The sequence below is a fragment of the Rhinoderma darwinii genome, chromosome 6, assembly GCF_050947455.1.
Source record: "Rhinoderma darwinii isolate aRhiDar2 chromosome 6, aRhiDar2.hap1, whole genome shotgun sequence".
NCBI classification, from domain to species: domain Eukaryota; kingdom Metazoa; phylum Chordata; class Amphibia; order Anura; family Rhinodermatidae; genus Rhinoderma; species Rhinoderma darwinii.
This window is the reverse complement of record NC_134692.1, coordinates 45304960-45323603: the sequence shown is the minus strand read 5'-3', so window position 1 is coordinate 45323603 and position 18644 is coordinate 45304960. Positions and strand designations below refer to the sequence as shown.

Here is an 18644-nt window from a genome sequence, read left to right as displayed (position 1 = left end):
CATTCAACCTTTCCGTCAGTGAAACTGATGAACAGAAAGCCGAACTGAAACTATCTCTTCCTCTCACACTGGGAAGAAGGTATATAATATTTGTGGCCGAATGCACCATCAATGGCAAACTGTAAATATTGTTACTTGACAAGCTAACTTCTTGCTTTGTTTTATCTAATTTCGTGGCATTTCTGCAGGGAATTTACCATCGCACCACACCCACCTTATAATGCCACAGTCCGAATCAAGTAAGTGGCCTCTAATAATAGCATGTGTGTAGCCCCATATGCTTCATAAAGGTTTTCCAAAAAGGAGGATCATTATGAGAGAAGCATAAAGGTTTTTGAAGGAAAATAATTTATTGCCGCTTTATGCAAGTCTATGCCATTTCCTAATGTCTGATGCAGTCAAATTATATATTTTACTTCACATGTTATCCATTGCCTAAAGTTAGGTTGTGACTTGAGGTACAAATATAAAAAGGCAAGTGTTTCAGACTAATTTAAAGAACTATTCCAGTCAACCCTTATACATTGAAGCCACCACACACGCAATGGCATAGCTTTAAAGAGGCTCTGTCACCAGATTAACAAACCCCTATCTCCTATTGCATGTGATCGGCGCTGCAATGTAGATAACAGTAACGTTTTTGTTTGTTTTTTGAAAAACGATCATTTTTGGCTAAGTTATGAGCAATTTTATATTTATGCAAATGAGCCTTTCTAATGAACAACTGGGCGTGTTTTCTCTTATTTCCAACTGGGCGTGTATTGTGTTTTTAGCAACTGGGCGTGTTTACTTCTTTCACTGCACAATCACACTGTGCTGTGGATCATGCTGGGCTGGAACAATGAGAAGTGTATGACACGGATTAGTCACTGATTGGTCAGCCTCATACACTCCTCTGTACAATGCCCAGTTGGTAAAAAGTAAAAACACGCCCAGTTGTCCATTGAGAAACTCATTAGCATGAATCTAAACTAGCTCATAACTTGCTAAAAAATGATTGTTTTTCAAAATAAAAACCACTGCTGATATCTACATTACAGCGCCGATCACATCATGTAGGAAATAGGGCATTTATAATCTGGTGACAGAGCCTCTTTAAAGCCCTTCTCTCTAAACATGGGCAAACCTTGGGGGAGAGGTCCTAGTATCCAGGAGCAGTTGAGTAATTAACAGATAAAATAAAAAACCAAAAAAACTTCTGTTGCCACTACGGGGTGCTCACTGCATATATATTTATTGGGGAGTTCAATTATAGGCAATGAGCTCCCTCTAGTGGTAGCTGCAGGCAGAAAGAATTTTATAATTTAACTGGATGGTCATGTAAAGGGAAGTAGGGGATCTGGAGCTCTGTATCAGAAAAACAAAGTTTCAACTCAATTCAGACTAAATTAAAAACTAGATTAAACAAAATGACATTACAGGTACATTTTCTTGCCCTATACCACCAACATGATGCCCACCACCATATAATTAACTTTATAGTATATTAATGAGGCTCTGTCACCAGATTATAAGTGCCCTATCTCCTACATAATCTGATTGTCGCTGTAATGTAGATAAAAGCAGTGGTTTTTATTTTTAAAAAACTATCATTTTTGAGCCAGAAATTAGCAATTTTAGATTTGTGCGAATTAGTTTCTTAATGCCCAACTGGGCATTGTACAGAGGAGTGTATGACGCTAACCAATCAGTGACCAATCAGTGTCATACACTTCCCATTGTTCCAGCCCAGATTCTTTCACTGCACAATCACGCTGGAACAATGGGCTGGAACACTGAGAAGTGAATGACGCTGATTGGTCACAGACAGGCAATAATGTTCTGGTATACGAAGTCTACCAAAGCATTATATCTGCGATCTACTAAATTTTTTCCCATCCCCCCCCAAAAATAATAATAAAAGGTTAGTCAATAAGTCCCATGTACCCCAAATTGGTAGCAATAAAGTCCCGCAAAAAACAAGCCCTCATATGGCGACATTGATGGAAAAATAAAAAGTTATGGCTCTTGGAAAGCAGCGATGCAAAATAAAATTATTTTAGTTCAAAAGTGTTTTTATTCTGCTAAAGTAGTAAAACATAAAAAAAACTATGCATATTTGGTATCGCCGTAATCATACCGACCCATAGAATAAAGGTAGCATGTTATTTACATCGCACAGTAAACGGTGTAAATGTAAAATGCATAGAACCATGGCTAAATTGCGGGGGGTTTTTATATCCCCCCAAAAAAAGTTAATATATACCCCAAAATGGTGCCATTGGAAAATACAACTCATCCCGCAAAAAAACAAGTCCTCATACAGCTACGTCCACATGAAAATAAAAGTTATAGCTCTTTGAATGTGACGATGGAAAAACTAAAAAAATGACTTGGTCATTAGGGCCCAGAATGCATGCAGGGGGAAGGGGTTAATATTGGATCCTGTTTTATCTGCCTCCAGCTTTATAAGGGCTTGTTCACATAGTGGAATTGCTGCGTTTTTTCCGTCCAGAATTGCGGGCGGAAAAAACGCAGCAGAATACAGTAGCAGTAAAGTGGATGAAATTGAACAAATCTCATCCGCACGCCACGTAAATACTGTGCAGAGATAACGCTCAGAAATGGACATGTGGTGCACAATTTTATTCCGCAGATTGTCAATTTTGTATTCCCCACTGAATTCAATGGGGAGGGAAAACCTGCAAAAAATAGCAGTCGTTGCATAATCCACATGAGCGCATTTCACGTCCGTGTTACGTGCGTCAAAATAACGCACGTCACACGGACCTATGCAAGTCAATGGGGCCATTCAGACATTCAGTGTTTTCCACCTCCTTCAGTTTATTTTGCTGACGTAAAAAACGCATTACATACGCGCGTAAAAAACTCTGACAAGCACCATGCACTGATGTCACACGGAACTAGAATGAGGAAAAACACTGCATTTTTTACGCGTGCAAAACGGACACGTTTGTGTGAATTAGGCCTAAACTGTAGCTTTTACTATTTTACTTTTTTGGGGGAAAAGGTGGGGAAATTCTTACAGGTTTTATAGTACACTGCAGCCCTCTCGTGGTGTATATAAGGAAGTGCACTTTTCATTGCAATTCAATTTCAGCATAAAACAACTGTCTTATGCAGATATTGAATTTAAAGTAAAACAGACCTCTAAAAAAGTAAAAAACAAACAAAGTGCCACAACTTTTCAGATCACTGAGTTTTGTAAACACAAGTTCTTTATTACAGATTTGGCACCTTTTTTTGCTGACTTAGGGAAACAAAGAAACAGCATGGAAATAGTTACGCTTTAGTTATTTGACTTTGTTAATACACAGTTGTATAAGAAGAATATAAAATCATCTGAATGCACAATAAGTAGAATCTTTATAATATTTGTGTAATAAATATATATTTTAATCAGGGCAATTTAATGGATATCTATAATAACAATAATAAAAGTTTTCTAGGGCCTTGTTCATGGCTGCAGCAGTTCTTCAGAATGTGACAATCTCCTACCTTACGCAGGTCTGCAGCATAATACACGTGACTACACCTCAAGACTTTGTTAGGTCTGAAGTGGTGACGTGCACCGAAAACATAGTCCTAGATCTCTGCAGCTTCACTATTATCACAGCAGATTGTTAAAAATACAAATAGACAGATTTTGATTTGATTTTGATTTTGATTTCATATAAGAAATAGGTAAAAATGTCTGACCCATTGCTAACCATTCCGAGTCTGGTGTTCAGTCATAGAGTGACAGAAAGACAATCTTGTACATAAGCCATGTACGTCAGTTTTAACAGAGCTCCATTTTATCTAATGGAAGTGGTTAAATGTGATTTCATAAAATACGATAACCACATGTTCAGCATTACAGGGTTTCTTAGTTCATTGGAATCTTTTAGAGACCACCGGCATGCTTATTAATACTGGAGAATCCCACCTAAAGGCTACCCTTTAAGCAAATTGTCCAAAATCAAATTGGGGTAAAACATAGCCTAGAATAATGTCTCTAAAATAATGTAGAGAAATTCAGGGGGTACATGTTATGGTTTTATACCCGTGTGATCTTCTGATGCCAGGAAGTACATCCAGAAGATCAATTGTCACTTAAACTAGGTGAAGGTTTCTGGCCTTATAACTATGTAGCAAATTGGATTGACACAATTTTTCCTAAATACTTAGAATACATAATTTTAGAATACAGCAAGTCCTTTAGACGCGTCAATTCTATGGAAGCTTTGTAGAGGTTGTCTGCCGGCAGTGGGAACAGCGAGTAGTTCTAGTTGGTAAAAAGTCTGGACATCATATCTGCTGGACAGACATAATCCAGGGTTGAGGACAAAGGATTTTGCATTTAGTACAGAGAAACCCATTTCTTTGCAAGTTGCAGACTAAAAGGTTGACTGATTGGTTCAGCATTTGCAGAATAAACACATTAAAAGAGGGGCCCTCTGGTCATAGAAAGGCACCTCTTGCTCTAGAAGGTCATGCAAAAGGAGCATCACTTTATCATTTTAGATCCCATTTCCTCGTATGTTTTAGGATATCTCCTGTGAGCGATGTTAAAGAAATCCTCCACTGCATCAAGGCATATCAGTCGGTCCTACATGAGGAAACAGAGTTAGAATGTATTGCTCGGTTCTTTGTAGCCTCATATCACCAGGGGTAATAAAATAAGATTTTACCATTATATAGAGGTATCTCTCAGGCAGATCCCACCCTGCTGGGAAAATTGTTGTATCATCTGTAAGGCGCAGAAGAAGCTCCATTGCCTTCTTCATGTTTTTAGGGCAACTTATAGTACTTTGCTTTGTAACAGATAAGAGGGATTCAGCCTCTTTTTGGAAACCTAGAGAAAACAATAGTATGGTTAATGTGGATATCTTAAAATCCTGGGTAGTAGGTACAAATAACATGAACAGATAAGGTGCTCTTTTTCATTTATTTATAAAATAGTCCATGCATGCTCCATCTTTAGCTGGTGTGTGTGTGTGTGTGTGTGTGTGTGTGTGTGTGTGTGTGTGTGTGTGTGTGTGTGTGTGTGTGTGTGTGTGTGTGTGCGTGTGTAACATATGTGCCTTATGTCTGCCACTAGGTGGAGGTAATGCTCCCTTTTTGTATGAGGCAATGCACGTGTCAGAAGTCTGGCTTACATGCCCCTTTGCTTCGGTCTCTCTCTGTAGCCAGGATAGAAGATAAATGGCCAGGATAGCGGTCACCAAAACTGCTTAAGGAAGGTGCCCTGGACTATAGGTCAGTATAGAGTTAATAAAGGGCAAATGCAGGTCAGGGCTGGAATACTTGTTTTGCGCTCTCCTTGGCCCCAACCTTTATTATGTTTATGTTACAGGTCACAGAGGACAGAGAGAAGGGGTTTGAATTTATATAAGTTGAAAGCACACTTACCTCAGGCTTCTTTCCAGGCTGTTCCAGCAGAAAATTGCCCTCCCTCCCTGGTGTTTTAAGGAATAATATTTTGAATTGGAAGTCCAGGCTTTGACTTTTTGTATCTATTCAGCCATTTCTGAGTTTCCTACATCAATAATGGATTCTTGGTAGAGCCCATAGTAGCTTTCACCAATCTGAATTTGTTATACAGAGTTAAAACTTTTAACATGATGGCGTTATATGCTATTAAGGATCTGTGGGCAAGTGGATGATAACCACCGTAATTGGTTGGTAACTGGTGGTGATTAACCGTGTGGGAGACCAAGGTAAAGACCTGTTTGTTATTGTCTAGTCTAAATTTATTTATACAGACAACTGAGTAGATCATGAACACTCTGACCAGTGGTTCTGTTCTTGAAGGAAGCCAGGAGGGGATAGCTCCTAAGGGTCCTTTTACACCGACCAATTTTGGTCGCAACAACGACCGCCAATCAATGAGGCAGATCATTGATTGGCACTTGTTTGTTCCTTTCGCAAGGAGCTATGATCAGTAATGTATGGGTACGAGCAATCGTTACTGCGATCGCTCGTCCCCGTAAAAGAGTATTGTATTTTGATGTCACAGCTGGCGGTGTTGTCTTGCCTAGCAAGCCGTTTATAACTATTGCATGTTATTTGTCCACTGCAGAATATTGCTGGGACATACCAGGACGGTTTGCTGCCCATCGTAGCTGGGCAGGTTGAGGTTGTCCATCATAATAATAAAGCTGTGGCCTTCCACTTTAACCAAAATAATGCCTTCTTGTTTATTTCTTAGGATAATGTTCTAGTTATGTTTTATATATTTGTAGTAGATGTGAGTAGGACGCCTTATTCATTTAACTCATTATAGTGTGCACATACGTTTACTCTCAGAGTTAGGCTTCGTTCACATCTGCGCCAGGGTCCCTTTCCGACAGAGTTTATCGTCGTAACGGGACCCTGACTGACACAAATGGAAACTATAGGTTTCCATTTCCATCACCATTGATTTCAATAGTGATGGATCCGGGGCCAATGGTTTCCATTTGTCAACTACGCTATTGATTCCGTCAAAAGAACGGAACCCTTGCTCAACGGAGAAAAGCGGAAACCATTGGCACCGGATCAGTCACCATTGAAATGGTGATGGAAACGGAAACCTATGGTTTCCGTTTGTATCAGTCAGGGATCCGTTCCGACGGAAAACTCCATCGGAACGGAGCCCCGACGCAGATGTGAAAGAAGTCTTAACCCTTTATATGAAGCAGTCAATAGCAACTGCGGCATTTAAGTGGTTTGACAGAGAGAGGGGGCTTCCTCTGCCACCCATCGGCAGCCCACGATCAGATTCGATGGGTTGCCATGGCAGCCTGGGGCCTCACAAATTTCCCAGGCCTGCGATGGCTATATGCTACATGCATCGCCTTATAGATTGCCTGTCAGTTTTACACTGACAAGCAGTAATGCTTTGGTATACGGAGTATAACAGGGCTTTATATAAAGGAATCAGAAGATCGCATAGTGTAGTCCTCTAGTGGGACAAAACAACATTGAAAAAAATAAAAACAATTGGTTTTATTTTGTAAAGATGTAAACAAAAATATACATATATATGGTATCGCCACGATCATAATGACCAGAACAATAAAGTCATACCTCCCAACGACAAAGAGGGACAACCGATGCGTCGCAGCAATTTTTTTTTCTTTTAAGCCACGCCTCTAATCCCACCAAATCCTCGTCCGTAAACTCCCGGTTCAGCCCACACAGTATCATGCTCCCATAGTACCTCCCACGTCGTATAATGCCCTCTAGCTGCCACCATACAGTATAATGCCCAAACAAATTCCCCCATACAGCATAATGCCCCATAGCTTCCCCCATATAGTACAATGCCCGATAGCTGCCCCATGCAGTATAATGCTCCATACAGTATAATGCCCACACAGATGCCTGCATACAGCATAATGCCCCCATAGCTGCCCCATACAGTATAATGCCCCAAAGCTGCCTCCATACAGCATAATGCCCCCAAAGCTGCCTCCATACAGCATAATGCCCCATACAGTAGAATGCCCCCACAGCTGTCCCATACTGTATAATGCTCCCGTAGCTGCCCGCATACAGTACAATGCCCCCATAGCTGCCACCATATGGTATGCTGCCTTAGCTGCCCCATACAGTAGAATGCCCTCCTAGCTGCCCCTAGTGCCAGTGCTCTGAACTAATGCTGAAGCAGGTAGCTGACCGTCCCCTTCTTCAGCATTGGGTCCAACTGTATCTGCGTCCTGAGGACGCAGAAAAAGTTGTCAGCGGGACATACCACCGGTCGCCCAGGATAGCGGGACACCGCCAGGAATCCGGGACTGTGCTGCTGAATCTGGGATGGTTGGGAAGTATGATAAAGTTAACACGTTATTTAAACCACAGGATGAACGGCGTACAAAAAAAGCCACAAAAAAAACAAACAATGGAGGAATTGCTTATATTGTTTAACCCCTTCCCGACATTTGTCGTAAGTATACGACATGGAAAGCCAGTGCTTCCAGCAAAATGTTGTATACTTACGCCAAATGTTTGGCACCGACTCAGAAGCCGAGTCGGTGCCATCATCCCAGGATGTCAGCTGTATCTGACAGCTGACATCCTGCTGTAACGGCGGGGAAAGTTAGCTTCGATCCCCGCCATTAACCCCTTAAATGCAGCCGTCAAAACCGATCGCTACATTTAAGGTGTTTGCAGCTCATCGACACCCTAGCAATGATATCGCCGGGGTGTCGGTGGCTACAATGGCAACCGGAGACTGGCCTCCCGGTGTGCCTAGCATGGAAAACTTCCAGCCCCCGCCCGGAGGCGGGGCCTGAAAGGCTTCCGTAGCCGCCGGCAAGATGGCGCCGGCTCAGGAGATGAGCTGGCGTCATCAGCGGTGGATATCAGCTGTATGTTACAGCTGACATCCACCTGTAATGGCAGGAACCGGAGCTAGCTCCGATCCCTGCCATTAACGCCGCAGATGCAGCGATTGGATGCGATCGCTGCATCTTTGTGGTTGCTAGCCGATCGGCAGCAGTGCTCTGCAATCGCACGGCTGCCGACTGCTATTATGAGACCAGAAGACCTAACAATGGCCTCCTGTTTGCCATTACGGAAGCAGATTAGGGCCTGCTCGGAGGCGAAGCCTAATCGGCTTGCTGTCAGTGAATGACTGACAGATCGAATACATTGCACTACGTAGGTAGTGTAATGTATTAGAAAAAAAATCTGACAGTTGGACCTTCAAGTCCCCTAGTGGTACTAAAGTAAAGTGGAAAAAAAAATGTGAAAAAAAGTTGTAAAAAATATAATAAAAGTTTTAAGTAATAAGCAAAAAAGGGCGATTGTGTTTTATTTTATCAAAAAGTCCTTTATTATTGAAAAAAATAAATAAACCATGCATATTTAGTATCGACGCGACCGTAACGGCCTGAAATATAAAAATATAATGTTATTTATTCCATGCGGTGAACGGTGTAAAAAAAACCCGTAAACAATAATGCCAGAATTTCTGTTTTTTGGTCACTTTGACTACAAAAATTGAAATAAAAAGTGATCAAAAAGTCGCATGTATCTAAAAATGGTGCCTATAAAAACTATAGCTCGTCTCGCAAAAAACAAGCCCTCATACAGCTCCGTCGACGGAAAAATGAAAAAGTTCTGGAACTCACAACGTGGTGACAGAAAAAATACATTCTTTTTACAAAAGAAAATTTTATTGGGCAAAAAGTTGTAAAACAGAAAAAAGTGCTATAAATTAGGTATCGCCGGAATTGTACTGACACGCAGAATAACGTTAACATGTAATTTATAACGCATGGTGAACGCTGTATAAAAAAACCCTAAAAAACTATGGCAGAATTGCAGTTTTTTGGACACTTTGCCTCAAAAAATAGGATAAAAAGTGATCAAAAAGTCGCATGTACCCCAAAATGGTACCAATAATAACTACAGCTTGACCCACAAAAAAACAGCCCTCATACCGCTACGTCTATGAAAAAATAAAATTAGTTAAGGCTTCCATAAGTCAGGAAATAAAAAATATGCAGTTGTGCAGATCAGAGGGGAACATTTCGTCTGTTTCAAGAGGCGATTTATCGGGGCCCTAAAATTAGGGAACCAGGAAGGGGGGCCCAAACATATCTGCTAGAAGAGAGGGTGCCCGTATTATACCAGGACAACACTTTCCCAGTAAAATTCCCCGAACTGCAAAGGCGCGGAGTGTGGACCAAAAGGGGGATAAGTAAAGACACCGTTTATCAGTGCGACACTGGCCTGTGCAGAAATGATTGCTTCACAGCGTAACACACATCTATGGATTATTTAATGTTTACCCCATTATTATACCACCTGACTATGCCCCCTGACTATGCCCCTGATGTACTGTGCCCAGCTTATATATGCCCCACATTATAAACTGAAACACCAGTAAAACTACCACCAAGCAAAATCCACGCTCCAAAAGCCAAATGGCGCTCCCACCCATCTGAGCTCCACAGTGTGCCCAAACAGCAGTTTACTTCCACATATATGGCACCGCCATTGCCTGGAGAACCCTTTTAACAATTTTTGGGATGTGTGTCTCCAGTGGTATAAGCTGGGCACGACATACTTGCCACTGAATTGGCAATTCTGGGGAAAAATGTTAATTTTTACTTTGTACCATACGCAGTGCATTTATTTATGGAAAAGACCTGTGGGGTGAAAATGCTCACTATACCCCTTAATGCCTCGAGGGGTGTAGTTTCTAAAATGGGGTCACTTCTGGGGGGTTTCCTTTTATTATTTCCCATCTGATCCTCTGCAGTTGTGAACCAATTCTGTGTAAATCGCCAAATCAGGCCTCAATTTCGCATGGTATTTTCTCACTCCTGAGCCCTGTCAAATGTCCAGGCAAAAGATTAGGGCCCCATGAAGGGTGATCCTAAAACCGGGAAACACATCATAATAATTAGAGAGCTGTCTTGTTATGGTGGCACAAGCTGGACACCACATATTGGCATATCTATTGAATTTTTTTTACTCTGCAATATCGAGTGCACACTAATTTATGCAAAACACCTGCAGGGTTAACATGCTCACGACACCCCTAGGTGAATACCTTGAGTGGTGTAGTTTCCAAAATGGGGGTCACTTTTGGGGGGTTTCCACTGTTTTGGTCCCACAGGGATTTTGCAAATGCTACATAGCGACTAGAAACCAATCCAGCAAAATCTGTAGTCCGAAAGCCAAATGACACTCCTTCCCTTCTTAGCACTGCCGTGTGCCCAAACATTTTTTATAACCACATATGGGGTATTGCCATACTCGGGAGAAATTGCTCTACAGAAGTTGTGGTGCTTTTTCTGCTTTAGTCCTTTTGGAAATAAAAAAAAAAAATAGCTAAACCTACATTTTATTTGAAAGAATGTAGATTTTCATTTTCATGGCCTATTTCCAAAAATTTCTGCAAAAAAGCTGTCTGGTCAAAATGCTTACTATACCCTAAATAAATTCATCGAGGGGTGTAGTATCCCAAATGGGGTCACTTTTGGGGGATTTCCACTGTTTTGGCATTGCAAGAGCCCTTCCAACCTGACATGGTGCCTAAAATATATGGATTGTCCAAAATCCACTAGGTGCTCCTTTACTTCTGAGGCCTGTGTTTGTCCATAAGCACACTAGACCCACATGTGGGATATTTCCTAAAACTGCAGAACCTGGGCAATAAATATTGAGTTGTGTTTCTCTGGTAAAACTTTGTGTTACAAAAAAAATTGATTAAAAATGAATTTCTGCAACAACAAAAAATGAAATTTGTAAATTTCATCTCTAGTTTGGATTAATTCCTGTGAAACGTCTAAAGGGTTAAGAAACTTTCTAAATGCTGTTTTGAATACTTTGAGGAGGGAGTTTTTAAAACGGGGTGACTTTTTTGGAGATTTCTAAAATATAATATACTAAAAGCCACTTCACAACTGAACTGGCCCCTGTAAAAATAGCCTTTTGAAATTTTCTTGAAAATGTGATAAATTGCTGCTAAAGTTCTAAGCCTTTGTAACGTCCTAGAAAAATAAAAGTATGTTCAAAAAATGATGCCAATCTAAAGTAGACATGTGGGGGATGTTAATTAGCAACTATTATGTGTGGTATAACTGCCTGTCTTACAAGCAGATACATTTAAATTTAGAAAAATGCTAATTTTTGCAATTTTCCGCTAAATTTTGGTGCTTTTCACATTTAAATACTGAATGTATCGAGCAAATATTGCCAGTAACATAAAGTCCAATGTGTCACGAGAAAACAAATCTCAGAATCGCTTGGATAGGTGAAAGCATTCCGAAGTTATTACCACATAAAGTGAAACATGTCAGATTTAAAAAATGAGGCTCTGTCAAGAAGGTCAAAAGTGGCTAAAGAGGGAAGGGGTTAAACTTCCCTCCCAAAAAATAATAAAAAAAGTTAGTCAGTCGAAAAGTCACATGTACACCAAAATGGTACCAATAAAAAAAAATCTCGGCCCGCAAAAACATGCCCAAATATAGAAGTAAATGCTGCCCTGATATCCTAATTGTCCCGTGTTGCTCCAAATGGTAACACTTTATTTGCTATTTAGGTGCCAAAGAAGTCTGGGTTTGCAAAAAAAGAAAAAGAAGAATGACTGCACCCGGGCACCAGGCCCACTCAAGTCTCCATTCATTCTACCAGTTCAGCAGTTCAGAACTAAGTGAATTGTGCTTTGAAGTCAAGACAATAGTGCTGAAATTTTACAAAGAGGCAAGTAACAATATTAATGGATGAAAAGGTGATAATGATCCTCTGCAACGTTGAACCCTCATTCTTTGTAAATAACCAGTAAAACACAGATATGAGTGATTAGGAGTTTCTTGACATTAGAAAAAGATATATATATAGATTTATTTTTTTCTTGCACTTACCTAAGTCTTCCAGTATCCGTCTCCACCTTGCTCTCACTTCTCTTCTTGCTTGCCTTAGGGTGTAAATTTCATAGTTGAGTTTTTGCCATTCCTAGGTGCAGACCAGGGGGGAAATAAGATTCTTTGTTATAAACTGTCAAAAGATAACGCACATACTGTACCAAAAACACACCCTTGTATTTTTAAAGGTCTTCATTGTTTTGTCACCAAGTCCCAAGGCTGTACTTGACTTTGGTTTCATAAAAATGTGGCCCCATTAGATAATATAATACTGACACCTTGACACCCATCAGATAATCAGGTATATCTAAATACAAATTTTACATTGTACTGGATTATCCAGAATTACCGATGGTCAGTATATTTGCTGACAGTGAGCAATAAAGTCCTAATCTCTTCCAGTCAGTAGAAAAGTACGTATCATCAATAGTATTTTGTGAAAGTCTGATGGGGCTTTCTTATAACAAAAAAAAAAACGGAGCTCATATCTCATCATGGGATATGCCTTAGTGGGTTCAACCAATTGACTTCATCCCACAGCTTTCTACGGCAATAGCATCGTATCTATGGGGTTTCAGCGGCTGGACCCATGATTGCCAGCAGTAAAAGGACATTCTGGCAATCATGGGTCCAGCAGCTGAAACCCCCCAGATACATTTTATTATTATTTTTTCTTACTACTAGTTGATCATTAAATTACTGTTGGCTGTCATTAGCTTGCTGGTACAAGGGATCTTAGCCCCAGAATGTCTTCTCTTTAAAGTGGTTTTCCAGTCAGGGAAAATTGGTCTCCATTAATAGTGAATGACCACACAAAATTTTTTTGCAATTCATATTATTTAACAAAATTTACAGTGCTGACGAAATATTATGATCTCAAATTTCGCCATTCCAGTCCATGTTTTCAGAATGTTTCTATGGGAGACTTCCTGTAGTCCATTTCCACAACTTGGCTGGTCATGCACAGTACTAAAGCTGCTCAGTGATATAATGTCACCAGTGTCTACACAGTTGGAATTCTTACGCGAATGCGCAGGTCTCCGTCTGATCATTGAGGAAGAAAGGAGACTTGCGCATGTGCGAGCCGCCAAAACAAACCTTGCTGAAGCCTGTCGTATCCTTCAGCACCTGCGCTAGTGTTTGTACTCCACCTCAGAAATAGAGATGGCAGTCCTCATTCAAAGCTTCCTCTACATGCCCATCCGCTCTATACTGTCTGACAATGGGGAACACAGGGTGAAGCGTAGCAAGAGCATGACCCAAGGGATGATGGGAAATGTAGTTCCTGGTTTAGTTCTGGTCAGTGAAGTACAGCAGTGAAGTTAGGTCTTTTTAGGGTAATTATTTTTTTAATTTAAACACTATGCTTCATCATAATTCTTTTACCTGACTACACCTACTGCCAACTTTAATTTTTTCCCCCATCCACTTCCACGGATACCGGCAATCCTGTGACTTCATTTTAATGTCATGGTTTTCCAGTATAACCCACATATGTGGTATTCCTGCCACACGCATCAATGAACTGAACAATCCATTGAATTTGCTGATCTGATGTGAGAGTCAATTATTTGAATTTCTCTTTTCACCCTGATGGAACCAGGCTCGTGCAGTGACAGCCTGCCCTTGTTCATAGCAGCAAAACAAATGTATATCTAAAATCATGATACCTCAAGCAAGTGCTGTTTCTTATGTACTTATTTAACCCATCCTGCCACAGCCAGTTTGTTTTTTCTTCTCTTCTTTCCAAGGGCTGTAACTTTATGATTTTTCCACCAACATAGACATGTGAAAGCATAGTTTTTGTGAGACAAGTGGTCTTTTTTTAATAGTGCTGTTTATCGTACCATATTATGTACTGAAAAACTCCAGCCATTGTTTTTGGGGTTTTGATTTTACAGTGTTCACTGTGCGGTAAAAATCACAAGTTAACTTTATTCTGCGGGACAGTAGGATTATGGCAAAACAAAATTTATATCTTTTTTTTATGTTTTGCGACATTTAAAAAAATAAAAACTGTTTAAAATTGTTTTGTGTGGCCATATTCTAAAAGCCATAAGTTTGTCGATGGAGCTTTTTTGATCACTTTTTATTTTGTTGGGAGGTGAGGGGGACTAAAAACAGCAATTGTGTATTTTTTTTTAATATATAGAATTTACTGTGCAGCATAAGTAACATTATATATTAATAGTTTGGATCATAGAGACGCAGCAATACCTGTTACGCTTTTTTATTGTTTACATTATTTTACTTAACAAATGGGACTTTTGTTTACATTTTTAATTCTCTTTCAATATAGCTATCCAATATACATACACAAATATAAATAGTGCAGCTTCATAAAAGGGACCCATAAAAAAAAAAGAGTGTTATAAAAAGCATTAAATACATAAATTAAGAAGGTGCAGAGGCTAATTATAAAATATAATTAGTATATTATAATTTTACATCGCTCTAGAGGAAAACACGTTCATAGCGGCATCCCTGAGCGTCTACTGCGCATGTCCAAGATGGCACGGTGACAGGAAGTATGTCACTGGAACATGCTCAATCGTGATCTGTCTTTTTGTTCTACCAATTTCATTAATTGGTTTGAGCTTGATCTGAAGTTTTTTTTTTAGGCTATTAAAATTTAAAGCAGGTCAATCTGCATGTAGTATAAGCGACATACCAGATATGTTCAGAGTAAAAAATGAGTTACATAGAAAAACTAAATTTCAGCCACTGCAGAAAATTCATATGATAGACAGCATCAATATGGCAAAAATATAAAATTGTGTTTATTAACACATCCCAAGTATATCAATATAGTGATGTTTCGACCTCCCAGGAGCCTTTCTCAAGCATAAAATACGTTTGTCTGGATGGAATTTCTGGACATGGAATTTGCATCTCTTCTTTAAGATTGAAGTGGAAAGTATCTGAGCAAGTGAGTGCTGTGGAATATCTTCTACAATTCATATGATAGAGACATATATCACATTTGTTAACAATCACATTTGTGAGTTACGTAAAAAACAACTTTGTGAGGGACGCGATAATAAGAACATGAGACATACAGAGTAGATAGATCTCAAGGAATGGATTGACAATTATTTTACCATCAAGCCTGCAGATAAAAGGGGTTGCCATCATTGTGATGGACACCTCCCTTTAAATGCAGGAGATGGAATACCAATTAAACGATGGAGAGGTTTAAGTGGAATTTACAGATGACCCAAAATTCAAATTTTCTCGAGTTTTGGAGTCCCTTGTGACTGACGCCTTCGAAAGAACAAATCATTGATATGTGACTTATGTGAATTCCTACAGGTTAAATATCTAGTGACCCCAGTTTTATACCGGTTACCTAAATCCATAAAAACTCTGTGAAACTTCCTGGACATCCAATTGTGTCAGGGAGCGATTCCTTGTTTGTTCCTGCAGCTACGTATGTTTCTTGAGAAAATTTTGAGACAATTTGCAATGGTTCTTACATCAGGGACGCCACAGAGTTTTTTGGTAAGAATTGGTAATCTCCAAATTCCTGGCCAATCGATCTTGATGACCCTTGATGTGGGGAGTCTGTATACCTCAATCACAGTCAAGGTATTGATTCTGTCTTACATTATCTTAACAGATCGGACTGGAAAAAGAGAATTTATCAGGGCACCTCTTGAATTTATATTACAAAAAAATAGCTTCATGGTTGGTGATAAATTACTTTTGCAAGAGAGGGGTACAGTTATATGGTCAAATATGGCCCTAACTTATGCAAATATTTCCATGCAGCGGTTTGGAGGAGGACCTTGTCTATGTGTCCCACCAATTCAGTCATGGGTCGCGATACATAGATGACGTCTTCCTCATCTGGACCAGTTCTATTGAGAGGGTTACAAGAATTCTATATTTTCTTCAATATTATATGTCCTGATATCAAATTCACAATGTCCTATTTGGACTCCTCCACAGAGTTTCTAGAAACACAGATTTAACTTATGGGTGGCATTTTAACCACAGATATATTTTCGAAAAACAGACAGAAATAGTGTGTTACATTAGTAGAGTGGACACCCTAGGACAATGATTAAATCATTACCATTCAGCCAACTCCTTAGGGTTAGGAGGATCGTTAGTGAGGCAGACATATTGTCCCCCGGACTTGATCAGACGTGCAGACGTTTTTCGGATAGGAGCTATCCTAAAGAATTTTTGGACAATCATAAAAGGTGAGTTCGATCACTTAACAGATAGGAGTTATTAAATAAAATGTTAAACAGACAAGAGGAATGTATGAATACCTTTTGTTTCTACCTTCTCCACCTCCAGTTTGGAGATTAGTAAAATCATACGCAAAGATTGGCGCTTGCTTACCAAGGCCTTCCCCACAATCCATGGGTTCCAAGAACCACCTATGATGGAATATCAAAGGGGCTAAACGTTACAAAATAGACTGGTCAAAGCGGACATTAAATCCAAAAGTGGTGTGGGTCAGACCTATTTGGCTCCTCCTAAGAAGGGATGTTATCCCTGCCTGTGCTGCAATGTCTGCAACAATATGATTAAAGGCTATAGCTTTTGTCATCCCCAAACGGGTAGAACCATTAAAAATTATGTGGTTTTTTTTACGTGCCAGACCTCCTTTTCAATATACTTAATAAAACTGCCTGTGTGGGTTATATTACGTAGGTGAAACCACGACTGAAGTGACCCATCAAATATCAAAACGAAGACTAAATTTACCTGTATCTAGACATTTTTTAGACTGTAAGCACAATGTATCTCATCATTGATTCTGTGCCCCCCATTAGGCGAGGAGGTAACAGGGAATTGGTCCTTAAAAGAAAAGAACTTCATTGCATATTCAGATTGGAAACGACTAATTAAATTAAAACAACATGTTAACTGTATTCTCTAGGTCAATACGACTACGGCGATACCAAATATATATGTTTTTTCTATATTTTACAAGTGTAAAAAAGACAATTTATTATGTGTCGCCAAATTCCGAGAGCCACAACTTTTTTATTTTTCCGTCGATTAAATGGTATTATGGCTTATATTTTGCGGGATAAGCTGTAGTTTTTAATAATACCATGTTGGTGTAAATGCCACGGTTTGATCACTATTTATTTCATTTTTTGTGGGAGATTAGGTGACCAAAAAAATAGAGATTCTGGAGTTTCCAATTTATTTTTTTTACGGCGGTCACCGTGCGGGTTAAATAATGATATATTCTAATAGTTCCGACTTTTACGGACGCAGCGATTAAAAATATGTTTATTTATTTTTTTACTATGCTCTAGGGGGAAAATGGGAAAAGGATTTTTTTTTAACTTTTATTTATTTTATTTTTTTTTTTACACAAAAAAACCCCAAAAACTTTATTTAACTCATTTTTACTTTTTTTATTAGTCCCCCTAGGGGACTTTAACCAGCGATCATTAGATCACTTGCACGATATACTGCAATACTAATGTATTGCAGTATATCGTGATTCTGACAGGCAACTATTAAGCCCTGCCAGAGGCAGGGCTTAATAGGTGTACAAAGATGGCGTACCTGGGGGCCTTCATTAGCCCCCCCAGGCAGCCGTAGCAACCATCGCCACCTCCCGCGATTGCATTGCGGGCGGCGCAATGAGCTGAAAGAGGGGGTCGCCCCTCTGTCTAACGATTTAAATGCTTCGGTCTCTGTTGACCGCGGCATCTAACAAGTTAAACGAGCGGGATCGCGCTCAAGCTAGTTACTCTGAGGTGTCGGCTGTAACAAACAGCCGACACTGGCATCGTATGGAGCGGGTTCACTCCGTGAGCCCACTCCATACTTCCCCTACCCGACTTTGGCGTATGACCTTCCGACTGCGTCATAAATATATATATTTTATTGGTGCACGACTTTTGAACTATTCCTTTGTTTGGGAGGTGGAATGAACAAAAATAAAACAGCAATTCGGAGATTGTTTTTAGGTTTTATCATTTTACGAAGTTTACCACGTAGGTGAAATACCATGCTAACTTTATAGTTCTGGTCATTATGATAAGGCGATACCAACTAAGTTGTGAACCCGTTAATGACGAGCGACGGATATATCCATCACAAGCATACGCTAGTTCCTGAATAGCGACTGAAATATCCGTTGCTCTGATCTCATGGGTACTGCAACGGTTATACACAGCCTGGCTCCTGCCCCAACTTCCGGAATCGAAGCGGTCTCCGATTCTGGCATTTTAACCCATTAGATGCCGCTACTGCGGCATCTAATGTGTTTGACAGAGGGAGGGAACTCCCTCCGTCACCCCATCGGCAGCCCCGCAA

At 39.9% G+C, this 18644-nt stretch overlaps 1 protein-coding gene across 2 annotated transcripts in view; it reads right to left on the bottom strand.

The window, feature by feature from the left end:
• Positions 1-3184: 3184 nt before the first annotated feature.
• MREG (melanoregulin) overlaps positions 3185-18644 on the bottom strand; it is a 68259-nt gene continuing 52799 nt past the window's right edge. For both annotated transcript variants that reach the window (XM_075829631.1, XM_075829632.1), the window contains exons 5-7: positions 12348-12438; positions 4674-4837; positions 3185-4591 (exon numbers count right to left, since the gene is read on the bottom strand). In XM_075829631.1, coding sequence (XP_075685746.1) covers positions 4490-4591; positions 4674-4837; positions 12348-12438 — 357 coding nt within the window. In that variant the 3' untranslated portion in view covers positions 3185-4489. The remainder of the gene's footprint in view (positions 4592-4673; positions 4838-12347; positions 12439-18644) is intronic.